The sequence below is a fragment of the Hyaena hyaena genome, unplaced genomic scaffold (assembly GCF_003009895.1).
Source record: "Hyaena hyaena isolate Hyena2069 unplaced genomic scaffold, ASM300989v1 scaffold_30, whole genome shotgun sequence".
Taxonomy (NCBI): domain Eukaryota; kingdom Metazoa; phylum Chordata; class Mammalia; order Carnivora; family Hyaenidae; genus Hyaena; species Hyaena hyaena.
In genome coordinates this window covers 2123591-2145690 of record NW_024080662.1, presented here as the reverse complement: position 1 = coordinate 2145690, position 22100 = coordinate 2123591, and the positions used below count along the sequence as shown (strand labels likewise).

The following is a 22100-nucleotide window of genomic DNA, read 5'->3' as shown; positions in this document are numbered from 1 at the left end:
TGTGCTGTCTCTCTATCTCTCTCTCAAAATAAGTAAGTAAACATAAAAATTAAAATAAATAAAAGTAGGATTTAGGGGCACCTGGGTGGCTGTGTTTTCAGCTCAGGTCACGAGCTAGCAGTTCATGTCAGGCTCTGTGCTGACAGAGTGGAGCCTGCTTGGGCTTCTCTCTCCTTTCTCTCTGCCCTACTCCCTCCCCCTTCAAAATAAATAAATAAACTTTAAAAAAAGTAGGTTTAAAGACTTTAGAGATGGAGGAATCCTAAGTGATGTCAAAGACCAGGGTATGGATGGCCTAGTCCTATTTACAAAGCAATGATCCCTATGTCTGGCACCATGCTGGGCAACAGTGATAAAGGCATGAAGACCAGTCTCTTCTGGTGTGGTTAGCATGTAAGTCACCCTGGAGTGGGCTGCTGAGACAATGGGGATGAGCCTGTCAGAGCAGACAACTAATGTGGGTTCTTTGTCCAGGGACGAAGTAACAGAGGTAGCTGAAGGGGAAAGTAGGGTTAAAAAGATTTTGAAAAATGGGAGACATCAAACCAGACTCAGTAGAGAAAGGTTATGTGTACTACAGACTAGAAAACCAAAGAGCAAGATGGGATTCAGAGCACGTGGAAGGACTGGCTTAATGGGAAGCAGGGCCCTTCCTGTATTGTAACAGGAAGAGAAAATGGGGGCATATGCAGGTACATTTCTAGATTCAGATGTAAGAAGAGTCTCTAAGACTCCTAGGCATGTCACTCTCAGCCCAAAGGTAGTACGACAATATAAATGCTTTAGCTCATTATCTTACATGTGAGGTAACCCCCTTATTGCCACAGAGGCTCTGCTTTCACCAAGGTCACAGTGACCTCAATGCCGCCACATTTAGGGGGTATTTTAAAGGCTTCATCCTGGACTTCTCAACAATATTCAACATTGCTTCATTCTCCAGAAACACTCTCTTCTCTTGACTTTCCTGATCCACACATCCTTGTTTTTTTCCTTCCTTCTCTAGCTATTTCTTCATCTCCTTTGTTGGCTTGTGCAAATAACCTGTTTTCACAAATCCTATATCAATTTTAGGTTCTTCACTCCTCCCAGTATGGTAGATTGTCATGGTAATGGCCCCCTGTGATTCACACCTCCTGGTATCACTGCCCTTATACAGTCTCTTCCCACATGGCCTCTGGGCTTGGCCACATGACTTGCTTTGGCCAATGGGATATTAGCAAACACGATATGAGCAGAAGCTTGATAAGCCTGTGAATGAGGGCCTGCCCTCTCGGAACCCTGAAACAACCATGCTATGAAGAGGCTCAAGATAAGACCATATTTGACCCATCTGCCGAATGCAGCCACATGAATGAATTTGAGTCAGACCAGCAGAATCACCCAGCCAATCCAGAGACACATAAAAATAAATCATTATCATGTTAAGCTAGTAAATTTTGAGATGATTTGTAATGAAGCATTAGATAACTGTCACCCTCAGCTAAAACAAAGACATGGCTAACTTTATTGGATTTGTGCAAATCAGAAAAAAAGTGAATCATAAAAACATACCTCTGCTGGCAGACACACCTTTATTCAAATAAAAGGTGCCCCTTCCCTCAGGATACAGCCCTATGCCAAGTGCCCACACTCAGCTCTGGGTGCCTTTATGCAATGGACAGTTTGTACACTGGGTGTGAACCTCCTGGGAGATTTCTACACAGTTCTCTCCATTTAGCTCAGACCAGAAACTTGGCTTCAGGACGGCTTTAATTACTCCACTTAAGGAGAGAGAGAAATCACCTAAAGTAGGGCTCCTAGCCTTGAGGATTCAGTAGAACACTGTCTTTTATTGAGGAAGATAGGCCAAATGTTGCTTATATAGAATCACTGCATTTTTCAGGCAGGTCAATTAGGCAAACTCTTCTTTGAAAAAGATGAGTGTTCTCAGGAAAAGAGAGGAGCCATTATTCCTCTGAACCACCCATGAACATTCTGGAAAAGAGGTAGATAGACAGCTAGATTCTAGAGGAGGTGGCAGTGAGGAGCCAGATCATCAGGTTGGCGTGGTGCCCAGCAGGGATGGCGCCATGATCCCCAGGCCTCCCTGGTCCTGTGAGGTGTCCGAGAGAAGGCTCGGCAATCCTACCCAGTCTTCACAGACCCCCAGGCCTGTGGCAGGCCGGTCCCAGGTCTCCTGCTCCAGCCACACAGTGGATGCCTCCCTCCGGGCTGTAGCGCACAGGGCCACAGCGCAGCTGCGGCTCCTCTTCCTCATACCAGCGCTGTTCACTGAAGTCAGGGAAGAAGGCTGCAATCTCTCGACTGGCTGAGACCACAGAGTCTGTAAGGGGAGGTAAGAAACAGAAGGGGTTCTCATAGGGAGTGCAGAACGGAGCTAAGAGGCAGTTATAGTCATATTCAGAAACCTGAGCCTCTAGTCCTGCCTGATCCTCAGTCCTGGCTGAGACCGCCACAGAGGGACAGAAATGCGTTTGGGAGGAAAGTTCATGGTGAGGATACCTGGCTCTCACCTCCACCATAGGGCCTGACCACCAGCGCCAAACCTCCTTCACTTGTGGCCGAGGGCAGGGCAGGCAGACTCACCAGAGCCATGGGTTGTGTTGCGGGTGTCAGTGAGGCCAAAACTTCCACGAATTGAATCTGGGGCCACGTGACGTGCTTGAAACACTCTGGTGGGTCCCATCAGTGTCCTCCAAAGCTGGATGGCATCCTTGTGGGCGAGGATGTAGGCCCGGATTGGGCCGCTGTGTACAAAAGGAGCAGGTGTCAGGAATCTGGCTCTGCGGTCTGGGAGGGCACACTGTGCGCAGGGCACAAGGCACACTCCACCCTGAGAGGTACCCTGCCTTTCTAGCCAAGTATCAATGCTGCTTCAAACAGGAGGAGATGGAAGGCCACTACTGTGTACACACAAAGGCCCCAGAGGTCAGCAGAGCTGTTAAGTAGCATCCAACAATACTCTTCTATAGCCACTGGACTAATAAACACCATGGCAGGTGGCCGCCAGGTCAGTGTTGGCTTAGTCATGGTCCCAAGCCCATGTTTCTTCAGACATTTAACCCTGATTACAACTTCAAAGAGTGTCAAATGAAATTAACAAGTTTAGAGAGCAACAGAGATAAAGCTTGGTGGATAAAGATGCCCAAACCAAAATTAGAAGTACCTGGCCATGAACTCCACCAGCCGCTGATAGAAAAAACGACCTGCAAAGAGAGAGAATAACTTCATCCAGACACTGGTGCCCAAGAGGACTTTCTGTACTTTGGCCTCCTTACTTAGAATAATAAAAACTGTTCTGGAAAAAAGGACAAGGACCTTGGAGTCTGACATACCTGGGTCTGAACCCACACTGCCCCTCCCAGCCTGTGCAGTTTCAGGTCAGTCATTAATCTCCCTAACTCAGGTTCCTAATCCATCTGCTGGAGACCTAACAATACCTACCTCACAGGGCTGTGGGAAAAATTCAGTGAAATCATGAGCATGAGGACAATGTCTGAGAGAATAAACATCCACTATTACCTACTGATATCATCAGGACATAAAACTAAATTTCCAATTGGGCTACGGAGTAGAACCCTCTTAGAAAATATTTTTAAAAGAATGATAATTATGAAAAGTTTGTGTATGAAGAAAGACTTTAGAAAATGGCCATAATTGTACAGTTGGTAGGTCAGAGACAGCCTGCCTTCATGTGTCCTTGCACACCTCGTGGGACAGAGAAGCCTCCCATTCAGAGGACTGCTGAGCCTACCTTTGTGTTCTTGGTAAAACTTCTGGCAATCTTCCTTTCTCCACAGAAGTTCTCTCATTCGTACAATAAGGAACTTGTTGCTCAGTATCTGCTGATGAACAGCCTGGATAAACACGTCGAAGATACAAATCAGTCAAACGGATGGGGTGCCTAGGTGGCTCAGTCAGTTAAGCATCTGACTTTGGCTCAGGTTATGGTCTCTTGGTTCATGGGTTCAAGCCCCCATCAGGCTGTCTGCTGTCAGCACAGAGCCAGCTTCAGATCCTCTGTTCCCCATTCTCCCTGCTCTTCTCTCATACATGCACATGCGTGCTCTCTCTCTCAAAAATAAATAAACATTTTAAAAAATCAGCCCAAATGACCATTTGAGTGAATAGGAAATCCAGGCTGACCTAAAGAACCATGAGGACCCATCAGAGCCCAGGACTTGATGGTCTGTCCCATGTTGGGTCAGAAGAGAAGGAAGGTGGGGTGAGGTAAAGACCTTCAGCCATAAGGCTAGAACGTGAGCCTCCGGTGCAGGGGGCAGGAAGTGCCATCTCGACCCCTCCATTCCTACAGTCCCTGGAGCTGAAGCCCATACACCCCACCTCTCACCATCATAAAAATCCCTTGATAGTGGTCCTGCCTTGAGTTTGTCCCACTCTCCCCAAACCATCACACATGACAGATTAAATCAGTGACCCTCCCCCAGTCCTGCCAAGATTCCACACCCTACTCTCCAGGGCTCTGAATACGATGCAATATGATTGTGTTACATGACACGGCAAAAGTGATTTTGCAGGTGTAGTTAAGGTTGCTAACAGTTGAATCAAAAGGAAGATTATCCAGATGAGCCCAATTAATCACATGAGCTCTTTAAAAGCTGAGTTTTATCTGGCTAGGGGCTAACAGAGAAGTCAGATTTAAAGCATGAAAAGCACTGAACACGCTGTTCCTGTCTTAAAGATGGAGGGAGCCGTGGGAGGAGGAATGTGAGCGGCCTCTAAAGCCTGAGAGCACTCTTTGCCTGCAGGCCAGCAAGGACCTCAGTCTTTGAACCATAGGAACCAAATGCTGCCAACAACCTGAATGACTTTGGAAGTGGATTCTTCCTCAGACCCTCCAGATAAGGATATGGCCAGCTGCTACCTTGACTGTGGCCTTGTGAAACCCTGAGGAAAAACCCAGCCGTGCCTCCTGCACCTCTAAATTCTAGAATTGTGAGATAATAAATGTTTTAAGCTGCTAAATTTGTGGTAATTTGTTACATAGAGATAGAAAACTAATATACATACATTGTCCTGAGGTTTGGTTCTTCTTATTGTATTGGATCCTTATATTTTTATCTGCCCCAATTCTCCAGTAGATTTTTAGTCTTCTTAGGGTCTGAGTCCATGGCTCCTAGCTTTGCCTCCACGGCATCTTGCACAGGACTGTGCTGTCAGTCTTCACAAGAGGCCCTGCGGCCCCAGAAACAGAAGTCATGCCCAGGACATACAGTAGAGGCTTAAGATTCCTTCTTACCTCCAGAATCAGGGGGTGAGCAACCGCATCAGGCTTGATCAGGGCCAAAGTGAGCTGGAGAGCCTGAGGGCTTCGTAAGATCGAGGTCATTTCACTCCTGCCATCAGAAAGCTGGATTAGGAACCCCTCAGTGTTCTGGTCCCCACCCTTCCTACTCCAGAGCCATGCAGCCTTGGAAGCTAACAGTGATCTCACTCTGGACACTCCCAAAGCATGTGGCAATTACGTACAAGGAAGTTACCCATTCAGGAGAAATTCAAGTTTAAACACTACCTGTCTCTACCAATATTCCCTTCCCTTTCTAATTTTTCTTTGTGTTTTAGAAGACTTACAATTTACATTGCTAAACAGGCTGGCCACAAAGGTACAATAACTATTTTCATTCATAAGACCTTCTACCCCATTGTGCTCTCCCATTGATTCTAGAATTGGAAGATTGGATGGACAAGAATTGGGATGTTGCCAAGAAACCCCCAAAAAAGTCTGCTGGATGCCTACCATTTCTTATCTAATCTTACAGATAGGTAAGGACCTCCCCTGCCTAAATCAAATCCTTTAACACACTCAGCTCTCCTCAAGGGCAAGGGTTGTGGACATGTAATTCCAAGGTCAAGGACTAGTAACCATTTCGTATCTGAAGCAGCGGAAACAGCGTCTGGGACAAAGGTCAGTTTTACTGACTAAATGAACCTATATAGTCTTATTCTATCCATCTTTGTATTCCTAGTATCTAGCATGGTGTAAGAGCTCAATAAATAATTGTGGACGGGACACCTGGGTAGCTCAGTCAGTTAAGTGTTCAACTTCGGCTCAGGTCATGATCTTGCAGTTCGTGAACTCAAGCCCTGTGTTGGGCTCTGTGCAGACAGCTCAGAGCCTGGGGCCTGCTTCAGATTCTGAGTTTCCCTCTTTCTCTGCCTCTCCTCCACTTATGCTCCGTCTCTGTCTCTCAAAAGTAAATAAACATTGGGGCACCTGGTTGGCTTAGTCAGTTAAGCATCTGACTTCAGCTCAGGTTATGGTCTCATGGTTGGTGGGTTCAAGCCCCACGTCGGGCTCTGTGCTGACAGCTAGCTCAGAGCCTGGAGCCTGTTTCAGATTCTGAGTTTCCCTCTTTCTCTGCCTCTCCTCCACGTATGCTCTGTCTCTGTCTCTCAAAAGTAAATAAACATTGGGGCACCTGAGTGGCTTAGTCAGTTAAGCATCTGACTTCAGCTCAGGTCATGAACTCATGATTGGTGGGTTCAAGCCCCCCATCGGGCTCTGTGCTGACAGCTAGCTCAGAGCCTGGAGCCTGTTTCAGATTCAGTGTCTCCCTCTCTCTCTGACCCTCCCCTGCTCACGCTGTCTCTCTCTCTCTCTCTCAAAAATAAATAAAAAACATTAAAATTTTTTAAATAAATAAACATTAAAAGTTTTTATTAATGTTTATTTCTTTTTGAGAGACTGAGCAAGTGAAGGGCAGAGAGAGAAGGAGACACAGAATCCGAAAGAGGCTCCAGGCTCTGAGCTGTCAGCACAGAGACGGACGCGGGGCTTGAACTCATGAACTGAGAGATCATGACCTGAGCTGAAGTCGGCTGCTTAACCAACTGAACCACCCAGGCACCCCTAAAATTTTTAAAAATAACTGTGGACGTGATTAAAGAATATAAAAGTATTTTATAAATCAGACTAAAAGAATTTGAGGTTTCTCCCAACTGTGAAATTGTATTCACATGTGAGAAATTGATCATCTCCTCAGGACTAAAGACTAGGTCTCAAAAGATTATCTGGTGGAGCTCCTAAATTTGCCAACAAATATGGAGAAGGCTTCCATGAACACACACAAGGACAGTCTGGCCAACATTCTCATTTCCTTCAGGCTGAAAGTAGCCTGCTGCTCACGTTAAAGGCAGTGCTTGCCTACTCAAATCACAAAACAAAGTCCAGCTTAACTAGTGCAAGATCAGCCAAGCCACTCTCCCCAATATCTCAGGTTGTGAGTAACCCAAAAGCAAGTGGAATCTTCACCATATATCTAGGGAGAGACAACCCTGACACCTCCCCTCCCACCTCCTCCAAATCCACGTTACACCAAGTTCCGGCAGTTTTACCTAAGCAATATATCTCAAATCCATACAATCCTCTCCTCAAGAGCCACCAGCAGTCCAAGACATCCTCAACCCTCCGCGGAGTTCTGCAGCAGCCTCCTCGTTGGCCTCTCAATTTCTACTCCAGCCTGCCTCTACAATCTGTTCTCCACACAGCAGCCAGTAAACTAAAAATGCATTATCTAATGATATCATTCCCCACCTTAAGCTTTTGCCTAAGACATTTTCACCATCCAAAATGTGTTTCCTCTGGGGTGCCTGGGTGGCTCAGTCGGTTGGGTGTCCGACTTCGGCTCAGGTCATGATCTCGCAGTCTGTGAGTTCGAGCCTCACATCAGGCTCTGTGCTGACAGCTCGGAGCCTGCTTCGGATTCTGTCTCCATCTCTCTCTGCCCCTCCCCTGCTCACTCTCTGTCTCTCTCAAAAATAAATAAACATTAAAAATTAAAAAAACAAAAACAAAAAAACAAAATGTGTTTCCTCTGGTTACTTCCTATTCACCCACTAGATCTTTTTTTAAAATACTTTAAAAAAATATTTTTTAAGGTTTTTTTTGGGGGGGGGGGCCGCGAGGCACAGAGAGAAGGAGAGAGAGAATCCCAAGCACGCTCTTCACTGTCAGCGCAGAGTCCACTGCGGGGCTCAATCCCACCAACCCTGAGATCATGACCTGCGCCACCCTGGCGGTCCTCACCCACTACATCTTAGCTCACTTCCCCTATTTCGGCTTCTTGGACGTTTCCTTCAGTTATGTCTTCACCCATTAGGTCAGCTGCATTAAAGCAGGGGTCTGTTTTGCTCATTGTTTTATTCGCAGTACCTATGCAGAGTGCCTAGCACATAGCTAGCTCTCAAAAGTATTTGGTGAATGAATGAATGAATGAATCTCACCCAGCTATACTAAGGCCAAGCTGCTAAGGCCTCTCCAGAGAAGGATGTGGTTCCTGTCCTAATGCCAACTAAGTAATGACTGTCATGGCCCTTGGTTTACAACAAATGTTGACAAGTCAAGAAATTTGTTCAACTTAAAAGCCACTCCATCAGAGTATCATAAATTTGGGAAGTTGCCTGGGCATTCACCGCCACACTGAAGACGTCCATTCCTCCGCTTCCGGGAGGGCGGCTGCAAAGCCCATCATCCTCCTAACCAAGGTGGAGTGCTGCAGCCCCCCACCCCTCCGAGCTCTGTCTCGGCTCCCTATCCCCTACCCTCACCCCGACACCCTCACCCCAGCTCTCCAATCCCCCAGAACTCAGCTCCATTTTTTGACACCGCCCCTCTCCTCGCTGCTGCCCCCGCCCCCCCGGCTCTCCCTTCTCTAGGCTTGCAGCCGCGCGACTCCTGTCCCTGGTACAGGGGCTTAAGCCCATCCCAGATTCTGGGGTGTTCGCACCCCAGCCCGGCGGGAGTCTAAATGCACCTGGTTTTCCACCGCAGCGCCCGGCCACCAGGCACCGCGACAGCTAGCCCGTGCGGCCTAAGCGGGGTCCTTCGGGCGATAGGCCGGGCAGCCTTGCCGGGGGTCCTTACCGTGAAGCCGCGGACCCAGCCGGAAGCGGAGGCCAGGTGGGTGGATCCCGCGGGGAGACCGCGCCGTGGGCGTGGCCGGGTCGAGGGCCCGCGGTCTGCAGCACTAAGGGCGGCCCTGCGGGTGGCCCTGGTCTCACTCCAGCGCTTGCTCCTGCCGTACGAGAGGACAGAGCGGGCTCGGGCGGGAACTGCCCGCACTCCGGGCCGGCGCGGGCGCCCTCAAGCGGGGGGGAGGGCCCGGCCAGAGTTAGCGGGTGGCAGTGTGCGGGGACATGCACGGGCTGCCTGGCAGTGGGCGTGTTTGTCAGCGGGGCCACCGGGATGGGTCTTGCCTGCCTGGCCCATGGTTGCTGCCCAGTACATGTCAGAAGTACGTGGAGGGCGAAGTGCCCTCCTGATCGCGAGGGCAGAGGTAGCCATTGAAAGTCTTGAGCGATCCGTGGACACGAGAGGGCACAGCCGGTGTGGGGTGGTGACGGAGAATGCGTGGCAGGGACCAGGTGTACATAGGTTATGAGGGAAACTAGTCGTAAGGGCCTTGAACATGTCGCTGTGGTATTTGGGGTGCGGTGGGTTTCCCAGGAGTCTGTCGAAGCAGTGCAAGGTGAGGAGATGAGAACTGGGTGTGTTCTTGGTGTGTGGTCTCGTGTATGGAGAGGGGACAATGTGGCAGGTTGAAGAAAGGTGGTAAAATTTTTCCTTGGAGGGAGTCACTGAAAATGAGAAGAGTGAAAAGAAACCATAACTGTCATCACTTAAAAACATTTTAAAAAATGTTTTATTTTTGAGAGAGAGTGTGAGCGGAGGAGGGTCAGAGAGAGAGAGAGAGAAACAGAATCCAAAGCAGCCTCTAGGCACTGAGCTGTCAGTACAGAACCCAGTAGGGATTCGAACCCCTGAACTGTGAGATCCTGACCTGCCTGACCTGAGCTGAAGTCCGAGGCTTGACCAACTGAGCCACCCAGGTGCCCCATAACTGTCATCAATTTAAATATATATATATATTTTTTAACCAACTCTTGTGTCAAATATACAGTGGTTGCACTCCTGGAATGTTAGAAGGCAGATCTGTGGTTCTGGAAGCTTGTTTCCACAAGACATCTTTGGGAAAGTCCATTCATCAGCAGTCTGGCTGATGAGGCACATGCCCATTTCTGCCTTCACAGGATGAGAATAAACTTAACCATGCCGTATGCTTCTGACCAGACATCAGGTTTTAGTCTTATTTTCCAAGTGCACCAGGTCCCAATTTGTTTTCTACCTTTTTCTAAAAAGGTTTTATTTATTTACTTTTTTTTTTTTTTTTTAAGTTTATTCTTGAGAGAGAAAAAGAGCACATGAGTACAAGCCAGGGAAGAGCGGAGATAGAGAATCTCATGCAGGCTCCACACTGAGTGGCTCAAACTCACCATGAGATCACGACCTGAGCCAAAATCAAGAGATGCTTAACGGACTGAACCACCCAGGTGCCCCAAAGGTTTTATTTTTAAGTAATCTCTACACCCAATATGAGGCTCAAACTTAACCCTGAATTCAAGAGCTGCGTGCTCCATTGGCTGAGCCAGCCAGGTGCCTGTTTTCTACCTTTTACCTTTGTTAACATCACTCTAGGGACTTGGCCAATTTTTAGACCATGGCCATTAGTTCACCTTTATGTCTTTCTAATTTTTTAAAAATGTTTATTCATTTTTGAGAGAGAGAGAGAAAGACTGAGTTGGGGAGGGGCAGAGAGAGAGGGAGACACAATCTGAAGCAGGCTCCACACTCTGAGCTGTCAGCTCAGAACCCATGCAGGGCTCTAACTCACAGACTGTGAGATCATGACCTAAGCTGAAGTCGAACGCTTGACCGACTGAGCCACCCAGACGCCCCCACTTTTCTGTCCTACACACACCACACACATGCACAGGAGAAGGCATCAGTTCTGTTTTTTATAGTTGCTTTGACTGTTCTCAGTAATGAGCCTCCATAATGAAAGTAAGGGCAGATGTAATTTTAGGACGAGATCCAATAAATAACACTCTTTTTCTTAACTTGGTCTCAGAACCAACAGAAATAGGTGAATGGTAGGCAGGTGGAGACCAATTGTGAGCTTATTTAATACTTATGGAGCTATTAGAGAACGTAACTTAGTGTGAGAACCAGCTTCTCCTGCCTTTTAATTCTGTGCTGCCAAAGCTCAGTACCAGGTCTCTTAAAAGCCTTAAAGCAACAGCAACAATAAAAAGAATCTAAATCAGTAACAGGACATAAAAAATTATCACAGTATTGCCCCACATCCACCAAATTTAGAAAGCAGACCACTCCCCAGCTCATAACAGATTCTGGCCCTAGAAGCCTGTCAGAAGACCCTGTGATACTCAGTGATATGTGAAGGAAGGTGAATAGACTGAAAAGGTCTTGATTCAATTTCACTGGGACTCTAGTAATTCTGTACCAGTTATTCAGAGTCTCCAACTTGTGAGTCTAAATTCAGTTGGGAGACTTATCCATTATGAGGTTAACTGTGACCTGTGTTCATTGTACCCTGGGCACATCTACCTGTGTCTTATCTACCCACTGGCATTTAAGATGATGCCAGCTTCGGGGCACCTGGGTGGCTCAGTGGGTTGGTGTCTGACTTTGGCTTAGGTCATGATCTCGCACTCCTTGAGTTCAAGCCCCACGTTGGGCTCTGCGCTGACAGCTCAGAGCCTGAAGCCTGCTTCAGATTCTGTCTCCCTCTCTCTCTCCACCCCTCTCCTGCCGGCACTCTTTCTCTCTCTCAAAAATAAAATTAAAGCATAAAAAATTTAGAAAAAGAAAAAGATGATGCTGCCTTCTTGCAGTGTTAATTTATAGTAGTGGTGGCCCCAACCAGGTCTTTGAGATGCCTTTCTTTTTTATCCAGCATATTCAAATTTCTTAATACCATTTCTCCTTTGGGTTCTGTGTTTCAGGCATCCCTAGGCTGCATGGAGGGTGGGCTCTTATGACAAGCTTACCTAGCCCTGCTGTGAGCAGTCCTCTGTGGCCACTGCCTTCTGCTGTGGAGTTGGCCAGGACACTGGCCTCCTGTGGGTTGAGGGGCAGGAGGGTGGTTCTTTGCCCCCACAAGCTTCAGTTGAGAATCACTTTTGGCATTTTTTTTTAACCTGAAGTTGCTCTTTTTCTAAAGTTCGTTGCCTTAGGGACCCAGTGAGAGTTGAGACCTCTGTTGTTCCTCAAGATACTGTCTTCAACTTCTGGAGTAGCATTTCTTTCAGACACTTCTCTTTTGGCATTTTTTTTCCTTAGGCTCCCCTACTCCTTTCTAGAAGGCTCATTGAATTTCTAACATTTTATTGTTGGAGAAAAGGGAGACCCATGGAGCCAGCCCCTTGCCAGGCTACAGAAAGTGGGGAAGGAATGAGCTTCCAGGGCCATGCCCTAGGGATTTATCTCTCAGTTGTTTCCCAAGATAGGAACTGTCTTTTAAGAAGATCTCTCTTTTCCTTTGTTTTCATTCTTGTACTGCTTCTAATCTGATACAGTAGGTTTCTTAAATTCTGTGTTCCTTTTTGGACTTCTCAGCATATGTGATTCCTTAAGACAATGTTTCAGGCGCTGGCTTTTCTCATTTTCTTCTTAGCCTTTGTGGCTATGGTAATTGCATTTGAGTGTTTTTTCTGCTTCAGTTTAAGAAGATGACATATTTTGTTTGTAATAAGGGCATTGTTTTGTTGTTGTTGTTGTTATTATAAATAAAATCCACCACCTTTTTAAGTTTGAAGCTGCATTGGAAGTGTCAGAACTATAAATCCATAGCCAGAGTTATTGACAAACAGGCCAGCAAGTGGGGAGTGACCCTAAACCAAGGGAAAAAAAACCCATGAGTTCTTCCGGTTTAGTCTTTTGGCCTTGAGTCCAGCTCAGAACATAAGGGATGGAACTGGGGACAGCCTTTTCATGATGCTTGCTGGACTGGGACTACCAGTAAAGTTTGGAACTTACACATGTTTGTGTTCCTTAGCATATGTTGAATTTACAGTTTAAAGCTCCTGGCCTATCGAACTAGTTAAAGAACATAGTAAAGGACCAAATACTTGTTTTGCCCCAATATCTAAAAGATATGTACAGGGAAAGACTTCCCTATAGTTGAATCTGCCTCAGTAGGGCCTGCTCACTAGGGTCTTCTCTGCTGCTTAGGCTTTGCAGATGCCCCACAAGGGAAGGGAGAAGGTCTATGCCTTGGCCAAGCTCAGTGCCCACACCTTAGCTCTTACGTTCGTAAACTATTATAGTGCTTGCACAGGACAGTGCCTTTGCTAAACCATGTGACTGGCATTTCACTAAGGTCTTCATTCATCCCTGCTTGTTATAAAGTCAGGTTTATGGGGCCCCTGGGTAGCTCAGTTGGTTAAGCATCCTGACTCTTGATTTTGGCTCAGGTCATGATCTCATGGTTTGTGAGGTTGAGCCCCGCGTCTGGCTCTGTGCTGACATTGCAGAGCCTGCTTGGGATTCTCTTCTTGCCCCTCCCCAACTCGTGCTTGCTCTCTCTAAATAAACAAACAAACATTTAAAAATCAGGTTTATACCACACTGAGATACCACCTCACGCCAGTCAGAGTGGCTAAAATGAGCAAATCAGAGAACTCTAGATGCTGGCGAGGATGTGGAGAAACGGGCACCCTCCTGCACTGTTGGTGGGAATGTAAACTGGTGCAGCCCCTCTGGAAAACAGTGTGGAGATTCCTCAAAAAGTTAACAATAGAACTCCCCTATGACCCAGCAATAGCACTGCTAGGAATTTACCCAAGGGATACAGGAGTGCTGATGCATAGGAGCACGTGTACCCCAATGTTCATAGCAGCACTCTCAACAATAGCCAAAACATGGAAAGAGCCTAAGTGTCCATCAACAGATGAATGGATCAAGAAGATGTGGTTTATCTATACCATGGAATACTACATGGCAATGAGAAAAAATGAAATCTGGCTATGTGTAGCAACATGGATGGAACTTGAGGGTGTTATGCTTAGCGAAAGAAGTCAGGCAGAGAAGGACAAATACCATATGTTTGCACGTATAGGTGGATTAGGAGGAACTTAACGGAGGACCATGAGGGAGAAGAACGGGGGAAATAGTGGGGGAGAGGGAGAGAGGCAAACCATGAGAGACTCTTGAATACTGAGAACAAACTGAGGACTGATGGGTGTGGGGGGGAGGGGGGAGATAGGCATGGAGGAGGGCACTTGTGGGGATGAGCACTGAGTGTTATATGGAAACCAACTTGACAATAAACTATTTGTTAAAAAAAAAAAAGAAAAATCAGGTTTATAAAAACACTTGCCTGTGAACAAAGTGGTTAGCATTCAACATGGCCAACTTGAAAAGTGTTTGAAATGCCTCAGGTGGTGGTCCCATCAGGGCCTCAACTTGTATGTGATGTTTTGCTCCCCACATTCTTCACTGCATCTCCTTTTTCTTACGTTCTCTGCTACATCATCAGCTCATAACATCCTTTTTGAATACAACATCCTCCAGCCCTGCCAAAGGGCAGAGCCTGTTCTTGTAAAACTTCCAACGCAGAGCAGCAGAACCTGTGGACAGCAGGTTCCCAAAAGAAGGAAAGGAAGAAGGGGTCAAGAAGATTCATCCAGGGGAGTCGAGGTGTGGCAAGAGACCAGGAGTGTTGAGAAGAAATCCTTCCTCATGGACCCAAGGAATCAGTCCAAGAAGTGAAAAAAATAACTCTGGTTTCAACATGTGTCTTGGGAAATGGTTAAGAGGTTGAAGAAAATGAGTTCATTTGGGATGTGTTGAGTTTGGAGTGATGGTAAGACATTCAAGCAGAAGTAGCTTGCTGGTGTTTGGATAAAGTTGCATTTGGGAGTTGTCAAAGTGGTTTCAGAAATCTGTCAGTGAGGACCTGACCGTGGGAAAGAATGCAGAGAGAAGATAAGGTCAAAGATCTTCCCTTGTCAAAGAAAAATATAAAAACTTTATGTATATTGGGGCACCTGCTTGGCTCAGTCGGATAAGTGTCCAACTCTGGATTTTGGATCAGGTCATGATCTCACAATTTGTGGGCTTGAGTCCTGTGGTTGCAGAGCCTGCTTGGGATTCTCTCTCCTTCCTTCTCTTCCTCCCTCTCTCTCCCTCCCTCCCCTGTTCTCATACTCTTTCAAAATAAATAAACTTAAAAAAAGTTAACTTAAAAAATAAACTTAACTTTATTCCTGTAAAGGGGGCACCTGGCTGGCTCAGTTGGAAAAACAGGCAACTTTTTTTTTTGTTAACTTTTTAACATGTATTCATTTCCGAGAGACAGAGTGCAAGCGGGGGAGGGGCAGAGAGAGAGGGAGACACAGAATCCAAAGCAGGCTCCAGCCTCTGAGGTGTCAGCACAGCACAGAGCCCGATGTGGGGCTCGAACCCATGGACTGTGAAATCATGACCTGAGCCAAAGTCGGATGCTTAACTGACTGAGCTACCCCGGTGCCCCAAAAGCAGGCAACTCTTGGTCTCAAGGTTGTGAGTTCAAGCCCCATGTGTAGAGATTACTTAAATAAATAAATAAACATTTTAAAAACCTTGTATATAAGGGGAAACAATGATTTAATGTAGCAAAAGCAAAAACAGGGTTTATATAAGAGAAAGGGTACAGAGAGAAGGAAAAACCAGATTGTGTCAAAATTGTGGCTTTTGTTTCCTGTGGGTAAACTGCTGACCAGCTGGCAGCCAACAAAGAAGCCAGTATTCTTCCCTGAGGCAACTGGGTGGATTAAAAATAACAGAGCTTCACTTGCTTGCTTATGGGTTCTCCACAAGACCTCAGGAGATCAGATGAGGTGTACATGTCAGGCTGTCTCTGCGTAGATAATATCTATCAGTGTCCTTTGTAAACAGCATCGTCATTAGGCCAGGTCTATGCTATTTCCCTTGTCAGAATCTCCCTTTTAACCAGACTCAGCTCTAATCCAAGTTGTCCCGAAAGGCTTCAGTCTCCTTCCAGCGTAGCAACATGACTTGAATGTTTGGGGGCAGTGGTTGTACAGTGGTATTTAGACCCCTGAATATTAGACAGCAGAGAATACCAAAATCCTAGATACTGTTAAACATATTTGGAGCCCATTTCAAACCCAGTTTATTCATTGGCCTGTTTAATCAAGAGAGTAAGTCCCAAGGATTAGTTCAGTCAAGTTTAGCTAATGAATATTCACAAACCAAGTGGATCATAATTGAGAGAACATTTACTTTAGTGAACAAAAATCCTGATAGAAGTTTCTGTCTAACTTTGAATCACTATCTCTGCTCAAAACACCTGAAACAAAAATTTTCCATTAAAAAAATACACTTAAATACCTTCACACTCACTTTTTAGATGAAGTATATATTTTTTCTTTTGCTGTTACAGGACTTTCCATCCTCTGAGCTCCTCCCCTGCCATGGCCATCCATTTTCCCAAAAACTCAGGCATGATTCTTAGTTTTTTGTTTTTTGTTTGTTTGTTTGTTTGTTTTGCCTCACTCCCCTTAACAGTCCCTCAGCAAACCTGTTTGTCCATTTAATCTTCAGCTGGAGGTTACATCTGATCGCCTCTGGCCATCTCCTAGCCCGAGCCAGCCTCCTCTCTTCATGCACTGTCTAGCCCTACCCTTCTGTGGCTTGTTTTTCATACAGCCATTGGATTGATCTTTTTATTTAATTTTTTCAAAAATACATGTTTTTAAGTAATCTCTATACCCAACTTGATGCTCGAACTCACAACCCTGAGATCAAGAGTTGCACGCTCCACTGACAGCCAGTCAGGTGCCCCCAGATCGATCTTTTTCAGGCATAAAACTGGTCCCATCACTCTCTTGCCTGAAGCACTGCCGTATTTGCTGCTCTACTAAGAACAAAAGCCAGACTCCTCACCATGGCCCTTAAAGCACCACATGACTTGGCTTTTGCTGACCAATGTTCCTTCTTCACAACTCCCCCTTCACTCTTATCATTCCACCACCTTGTTCCCACCTCAAGGCCACCACAGGAGGTTATCACTCTGCCTGAAAGCTCTTCTACCCAATATTGAGCTTGGTTCACTCAGCATTGTGTCCTCCTCAGGGAGGCCTGGCCAGATTTCACAATCTAACACCCTCTCCCAGCATTCTCTTTCCCATAACCCTTCTGTGTTTTCCCTCAGGACTTGTACCTGTCTTTGTCACTCTAGCCCACCCTCTCTTCTGGCTTTATTAAAGAGAGGAAAATCTGGCTAGAAGCCCTCCAATCCTTTTGTGTCCTCCCTGCATGTGTAGATACTTCTATGTGGAAGTGTGTGTGTATGTGTCCAGATTGCTCTGGAGGAGCAAAGGTGATTCCCCTGAGCCAAGTGAAAGGGATTCTAGAGTCCAAATATCATTTTTTTTATAATGTTTTATTTGTTTCTGAGAGAGAGCATGAGCAGGGGAGGGTCAGAGAGAGAGGGAGACACAGAATCTGAAACAGACTACAGGCTTTGAGCTGGCTGTCAGCACAGAGCCTGATGCAGGACTTGAACCCATGAACTGCAAGATCATGACCTGAGCCAAAGTGGGACGCTTAACCAACTGAGCCACCCAGGTGCACCTAGAGTCCAAATTTCAGATACAAGGAGGTGCCTGCAGGAGATGGAGATTGGTATCTCTCTCCTACTGACCCCTTGAACCCCAGGGCCCAGTATTGCCATGATCAAGTGGGGTGCAATGGAACGTTTAGTGTGAAACCTTGACATGTATCCCCTGGGGTTTGGGGCTTATGTGACCATAGAACCTAATGCCTTCCCTCTGACTAGATGTCTACAGCAAGGAAAAAAGAGGAAGTGGCCCTCACCCTGCTTCCCTAACCGTAACAGATCCCAACCCTAACACCTGCCAGTAACTCTAAATCCTTGACCTCTAACCCCACCACTGACAGTGGTTTGACTCTTAACTTATAATCTAACTCTAGCTCTTCTGATCCTGACCCTGACTCATTCTCTTTTGATACTGACCTTGTAACTCTGACCTTTGGTCCTTAAACTTGGGTCCTAAACCTTAGGCCTTTGCCACAGCCCTAACATCTAATCCACCTCAGTCCCTGACCACCACTCTAACCTTAACTCCTTTGACTCTACTTTCCAACTCTAACCCAAGTCCTGGTCCCTGAACTTCTCATACTTTAACCTTAGACCTAGTTTCTAGATACTGAGGCCCTGACATTTGTCTTCTAACCTCCTAATCCTGTTCTAGTCTCAACCTTTAATCCTTAAATCCTGACCCATAGATTCTGACCTCTAAACCCTCACCCATAAATTGCTAACCTCTAGGGTCCCTAGACCCCCAACCCTGACTCCACAAATGAAGAAAAGCCAGTACTTCACCCTACCATGAGCCACAGACAAAAGAATTGCAGCAACTCAAACTGTGCATAGGTTAAACCACATATTGAAGGAATGCCGGCAAATTAATTCACCAGGCACAGAACATGAAACAATAAGACTCCTAGAAAGCCCTGGGGGGATTGGGGGAGGTGTGGGGGGGGGTGGGGGAAGCCAGGAAAACTTCCCTAAATACAGGATGTGGTAGACTGGCAGCAAGCCTGAATAAAACTTCAAATCTCAGGCGGTGCCTGGGTGGCTTAGTCGGTTAAGCGTCCGACCTTCGCTTAGGTCATGATCTCGCGGTTCGTGGGTTCGAGCCCCGCGTCGGGCTCTGTGCTGACTGCCAGCTCAGAGCCTGGAGCCTATTTCAGTCTGTGACTTCCTCTCTCTCTGGCCCTCCCCTGCTCACGCTGTCTCTCTCTCTCTCTCTCTCTCCCCTAGAAATAAAAAAACAAAAAACAAAAAAAACTTCAAATCTCAGAAGAAAGGCAATGAAAGCCCCATCATTGTGACCATACCTCTGTCCCAATGCAGTAGCCTCAGTCAGCAGGTCATCCTAGACCTGCAAAGGAAGACAGTTGTCCTTAGTAAGTTGCATCCATCTCAGACACAGATGGATGGCTCAGTAAAGCTCTTGCTCTAGGACACACAGCAAAAGAAACAGCAATATAATGACCATCATGATCCAGGAGATAAGAGCCAGAGTCAGCAGTGCCATTCCCCCAGTTTCCCTGGAACAGTCTTCAGGACTCCAGGAGAAGCCCAGAAACCAGCTAACAACCCAGCTGGACAAAAGACAGGAACCCTATAAAAACCAGCTCTTTTCCCCAAATTCCAGGCCCTGACATAGATGGGATCCCAGAATACAGTGTCAGACATGAACTAAACTTGAAGAAACAGGCACAAAATTTCCCCATGGAAACCCTGTGAGAAGACAGAAGGAAAAAAAAAAATCCATGCTCTAATAAAGATGTAATCCCAGAAGCCTTCCCTATCTCCCATTTCCAACCTCTTCCCCACCACTAGGGTGCTCATACACAAGAGACAAAGGACAAGTAACAGTAGTAATAGAAAACATTTACTAAGAGCAGTACAGAGGAGGTGCTTCATCTTGCTTATGCTTACGTGAATTCTGGATGTACATTGTACTTAGGTGTCATTTGCTTTAAATTGAAGGGCACTGCTAAATCCTAAAATACATACATTAGAAAAGGCTGAAAAATCATCTAAGTCTCCATCTCTACAAGTTAGAAAAAATAAGCAAACTAAACACAAAGTTTATATAAAAGGCAGAGTTAAAAATAAGAGCAGAGGGGCACCTGGGTGGCTCAGTCAGTTAAGCATCTGACTTTGGCTCAGGTCATGATCTCACGGTTAGTAAGTTTGAGCCCCACATTGGGCTCTGTGCTGACAGCTTGGAGCCTGGAGCCTGCTTCTGATTCTGCGCCTCCCTCTTTCTCTGCCCCTCCCCCACTCACACTCTGTCGCTCTCTCTCAAAAATTAATAAATGTTTAAAAAATTTGTAAAAAAATAAGAGCAGAGATTTCTCAAAATGAAAAAAGTATCAAAAACAAATCTATTTTAAAATTTGTATGCAGAGGGGCGCCTGGGTGGCTCAGTCGGTTAAGCATCCAACTTCGGCTCAGGTCATGATTTCATGGTTCATAGGTTCGAGCCCCACATCGGGCTCTGTGCTGACAGCTAGCTCAGAGCCTGAAGCCTGCTTTGGATTCTGTGTCTCCTTCTCTCTCTGACCCTCCCCTGCTCATGCTGTCTCTATCTCTCTCTCTCAAAAATAAATAAAACATTAAAAAAAATTTGTATGCAGTTATGTATACAGCAAAGTGAACAAATCTTAAGTATGCAGCTTTTAAACATATTTATCTACATGTGAGTAACCATCACCCAGATCGAGATACAGAGCATTTCAAGCACCATCAGGCAATTATAATCAATATTCCAAATGAGATTGGGGAATATTTAAGAAAATACTCTTTTTAAAAAATGTTTTATTAATTTCTTTTTGAGAGAGAGGATCCCTAGCAGGCTCTATGTTGTCAGCACAGAGCCCAGTGGGCTCCTGACCTGAGCCAAAATCAAGAGTTGGATGCCTAACCAACTGAGCTATCCATGCACCCCAAGAAAATATTCTTAAAGATGACTTGATGGAAGAAAACAAGCAAGAAAATCTTAAGAAATAGGAGTAATGAGGTAATGCTTAGATATTAAATATAAAGCTACAATAGTTTAAATTGTGGCGTTGGAATAGGATTACATCAGTCACAGACAAAGCTTTTAGAATGAAGGTCTTGTATTTAGAAGAATAAATATTTGAAAACCAGTAAAAAATATTTTTGCTCTTTTACAAATGTTTATTTTTGAGAGAAAGAACACCATCAGGGGAGAGACTTGGTGCAGGGGGGAACAGAAGATCCAAAGTGAGCTCTGCACTGACAGCAGTGAGACCCATGTGGGGTTCAAACTCATGAACCTGTGAGATCATGACCTGAACCGAAGTTGGATGCTCAACTTACTGAACCACTTAGGCATCCCTAAAATCATTTTTAAAAATTTTTTATGTTTATTTATTTTCGAGACAGAGAGTATGAGTGAGTGGGAGAGGGTCAGAGAAAATTGGGGGTACAGAGGAACTGAAGCAGGCTCTGTGCTGACAGCAGAGAGCCTGATGCAGGTCTCAAACTCATGAACTGTGAGATCATAACATGAGGTGAAGTTGGATGCTCAACTGACTAAGCCACCCAGGTACTCCATATTTTTTTTTAAAAAAGAATGGCTAGATATAGACTTGTCTTACAAAAATAATTTCTTATAAATCCACTTTCATCCAATAGTGAAGTATAGGTATACATAAAAGTCAGTGCTATTCCACAGAAAAGGGTAATGCTCATAAGGTTGAGGATCCATCTCGAAGGAAACAACTAGACTAACCTCAACCTCATACATGCTAAATTCTGCCTGGCTTTAAATGGATAAAATGATGAAAATGTTGGAATGAAATTTAGGAAAATATTTTTATATCCTTCATGGTGAGGAGACTTTCTCAAGCAAGATATGGTCTAGAGGCCATAAAGGAAAGGCTAGGACATTTAAGTAAATAAATGTTATAAAAGACCAAGAATGAACTGTAGACTGTAGTCTAAACAGTTACAGCTGTTGGCAGCTAAAATAAATAAATGACTCTTACTGACTGGCTAATAAATATGACTCTACAAATTGCTGAGTAAAACAAAACATCTCCAGGCAAAAGAAGAAGTGAGTTGTCCTCTACTGCTGTTTGTTTTTTTTTTAATGTTTTATTTTTTTTCTGAGAGAGAGACACACACAGCGTGAACAGAAGAAGGTCAGAGAGAGAGGGAGACACAGAATCTGAAGCAGGCTCCAGGCCCTGGGCTAGCTGTCAGCACAGAGCCCGACATGGGGCTTGAACCCACAAACTATGAGATCATGACCTGAGCTGAGGTCAGATGCTTAACCGACTGAGCCACCCAGGTGCTCCCTGCTGTTTGGATTAGAGTTCCATTTCTCTTGAATGGAGCCTCTGGACGAGTCATTTCTTTTTTTTTTTTTTTTTTTAATGTTTTTTTATTTATTTCTAGGAGAGAGAGAGAGAGACAGCACGAGCAGGGGACAGTCAGAGAGAGAGGGAGTCACAGACCGAAACAGGCTCCAGGCTCTGAGCTGGCAGTCAGCACAGAGCCCGACGCGGGGCTCGAACCCACGAACCGCGAGACCATGACCCAAGCGAAAGTCGGACGCTTAACCGACTAAGCCACCCAGGCGCCCCTGGACGAGTCATTTCTTAAGGCAGAAGTACAGACTGATCTATTAGATGAGGGTGGATGTCTCTC

The 22100-nt window shown here is 45.7% G+C and overlaps 1 protein-coding gene across 6 annotated transcripts; it reads right to left on the bottom strand.

Moving 5' to 3' along the window:
- Positions 1-1552: 1552 nt before the first annotated feature.
- Positions 1553-8964, bottom strand: NME6 (NME/NM23 nucleoside diphosphate kinase 6). Of its 6 annotated transcripts, none has more exons than XM_039227989.1 (6): positions 8885-8964; positions 5261-5357; positions 3755-3857; positions 3167-3206; positions 2587-2747; positions 1553-2323 (listed from the first exon to the last, which is right to left on the bottom strand). In XM_039227989.1, exons 2-6 carry the CDS (start codon positions 5348-5350, stop codon positions 2136-2138), a joined length of 582 nt encoding a protein of 193 aa, XP_039083920.1. In that variant the 5' UTR covers positions 5351-5357; positions 8885-8964; the 3' UTR covers positions 1553-2135. The 6 variants fall into 6 exon arrangements, with proteins under 6 accessions (XP_039083920.1, XP_039083914.1, XP_039083918.1 ...); XM_039227983.1 differs by lacking the exon at positions 8885-8964 and adding an exon at positions 8775-8867; XM_039227987.1 differs by lacking the exon at positions 8885-8964 and adding an exon at positions 7556-7605.
- Positions 8965-22100: the final 13136 nt, after the last annotated feature.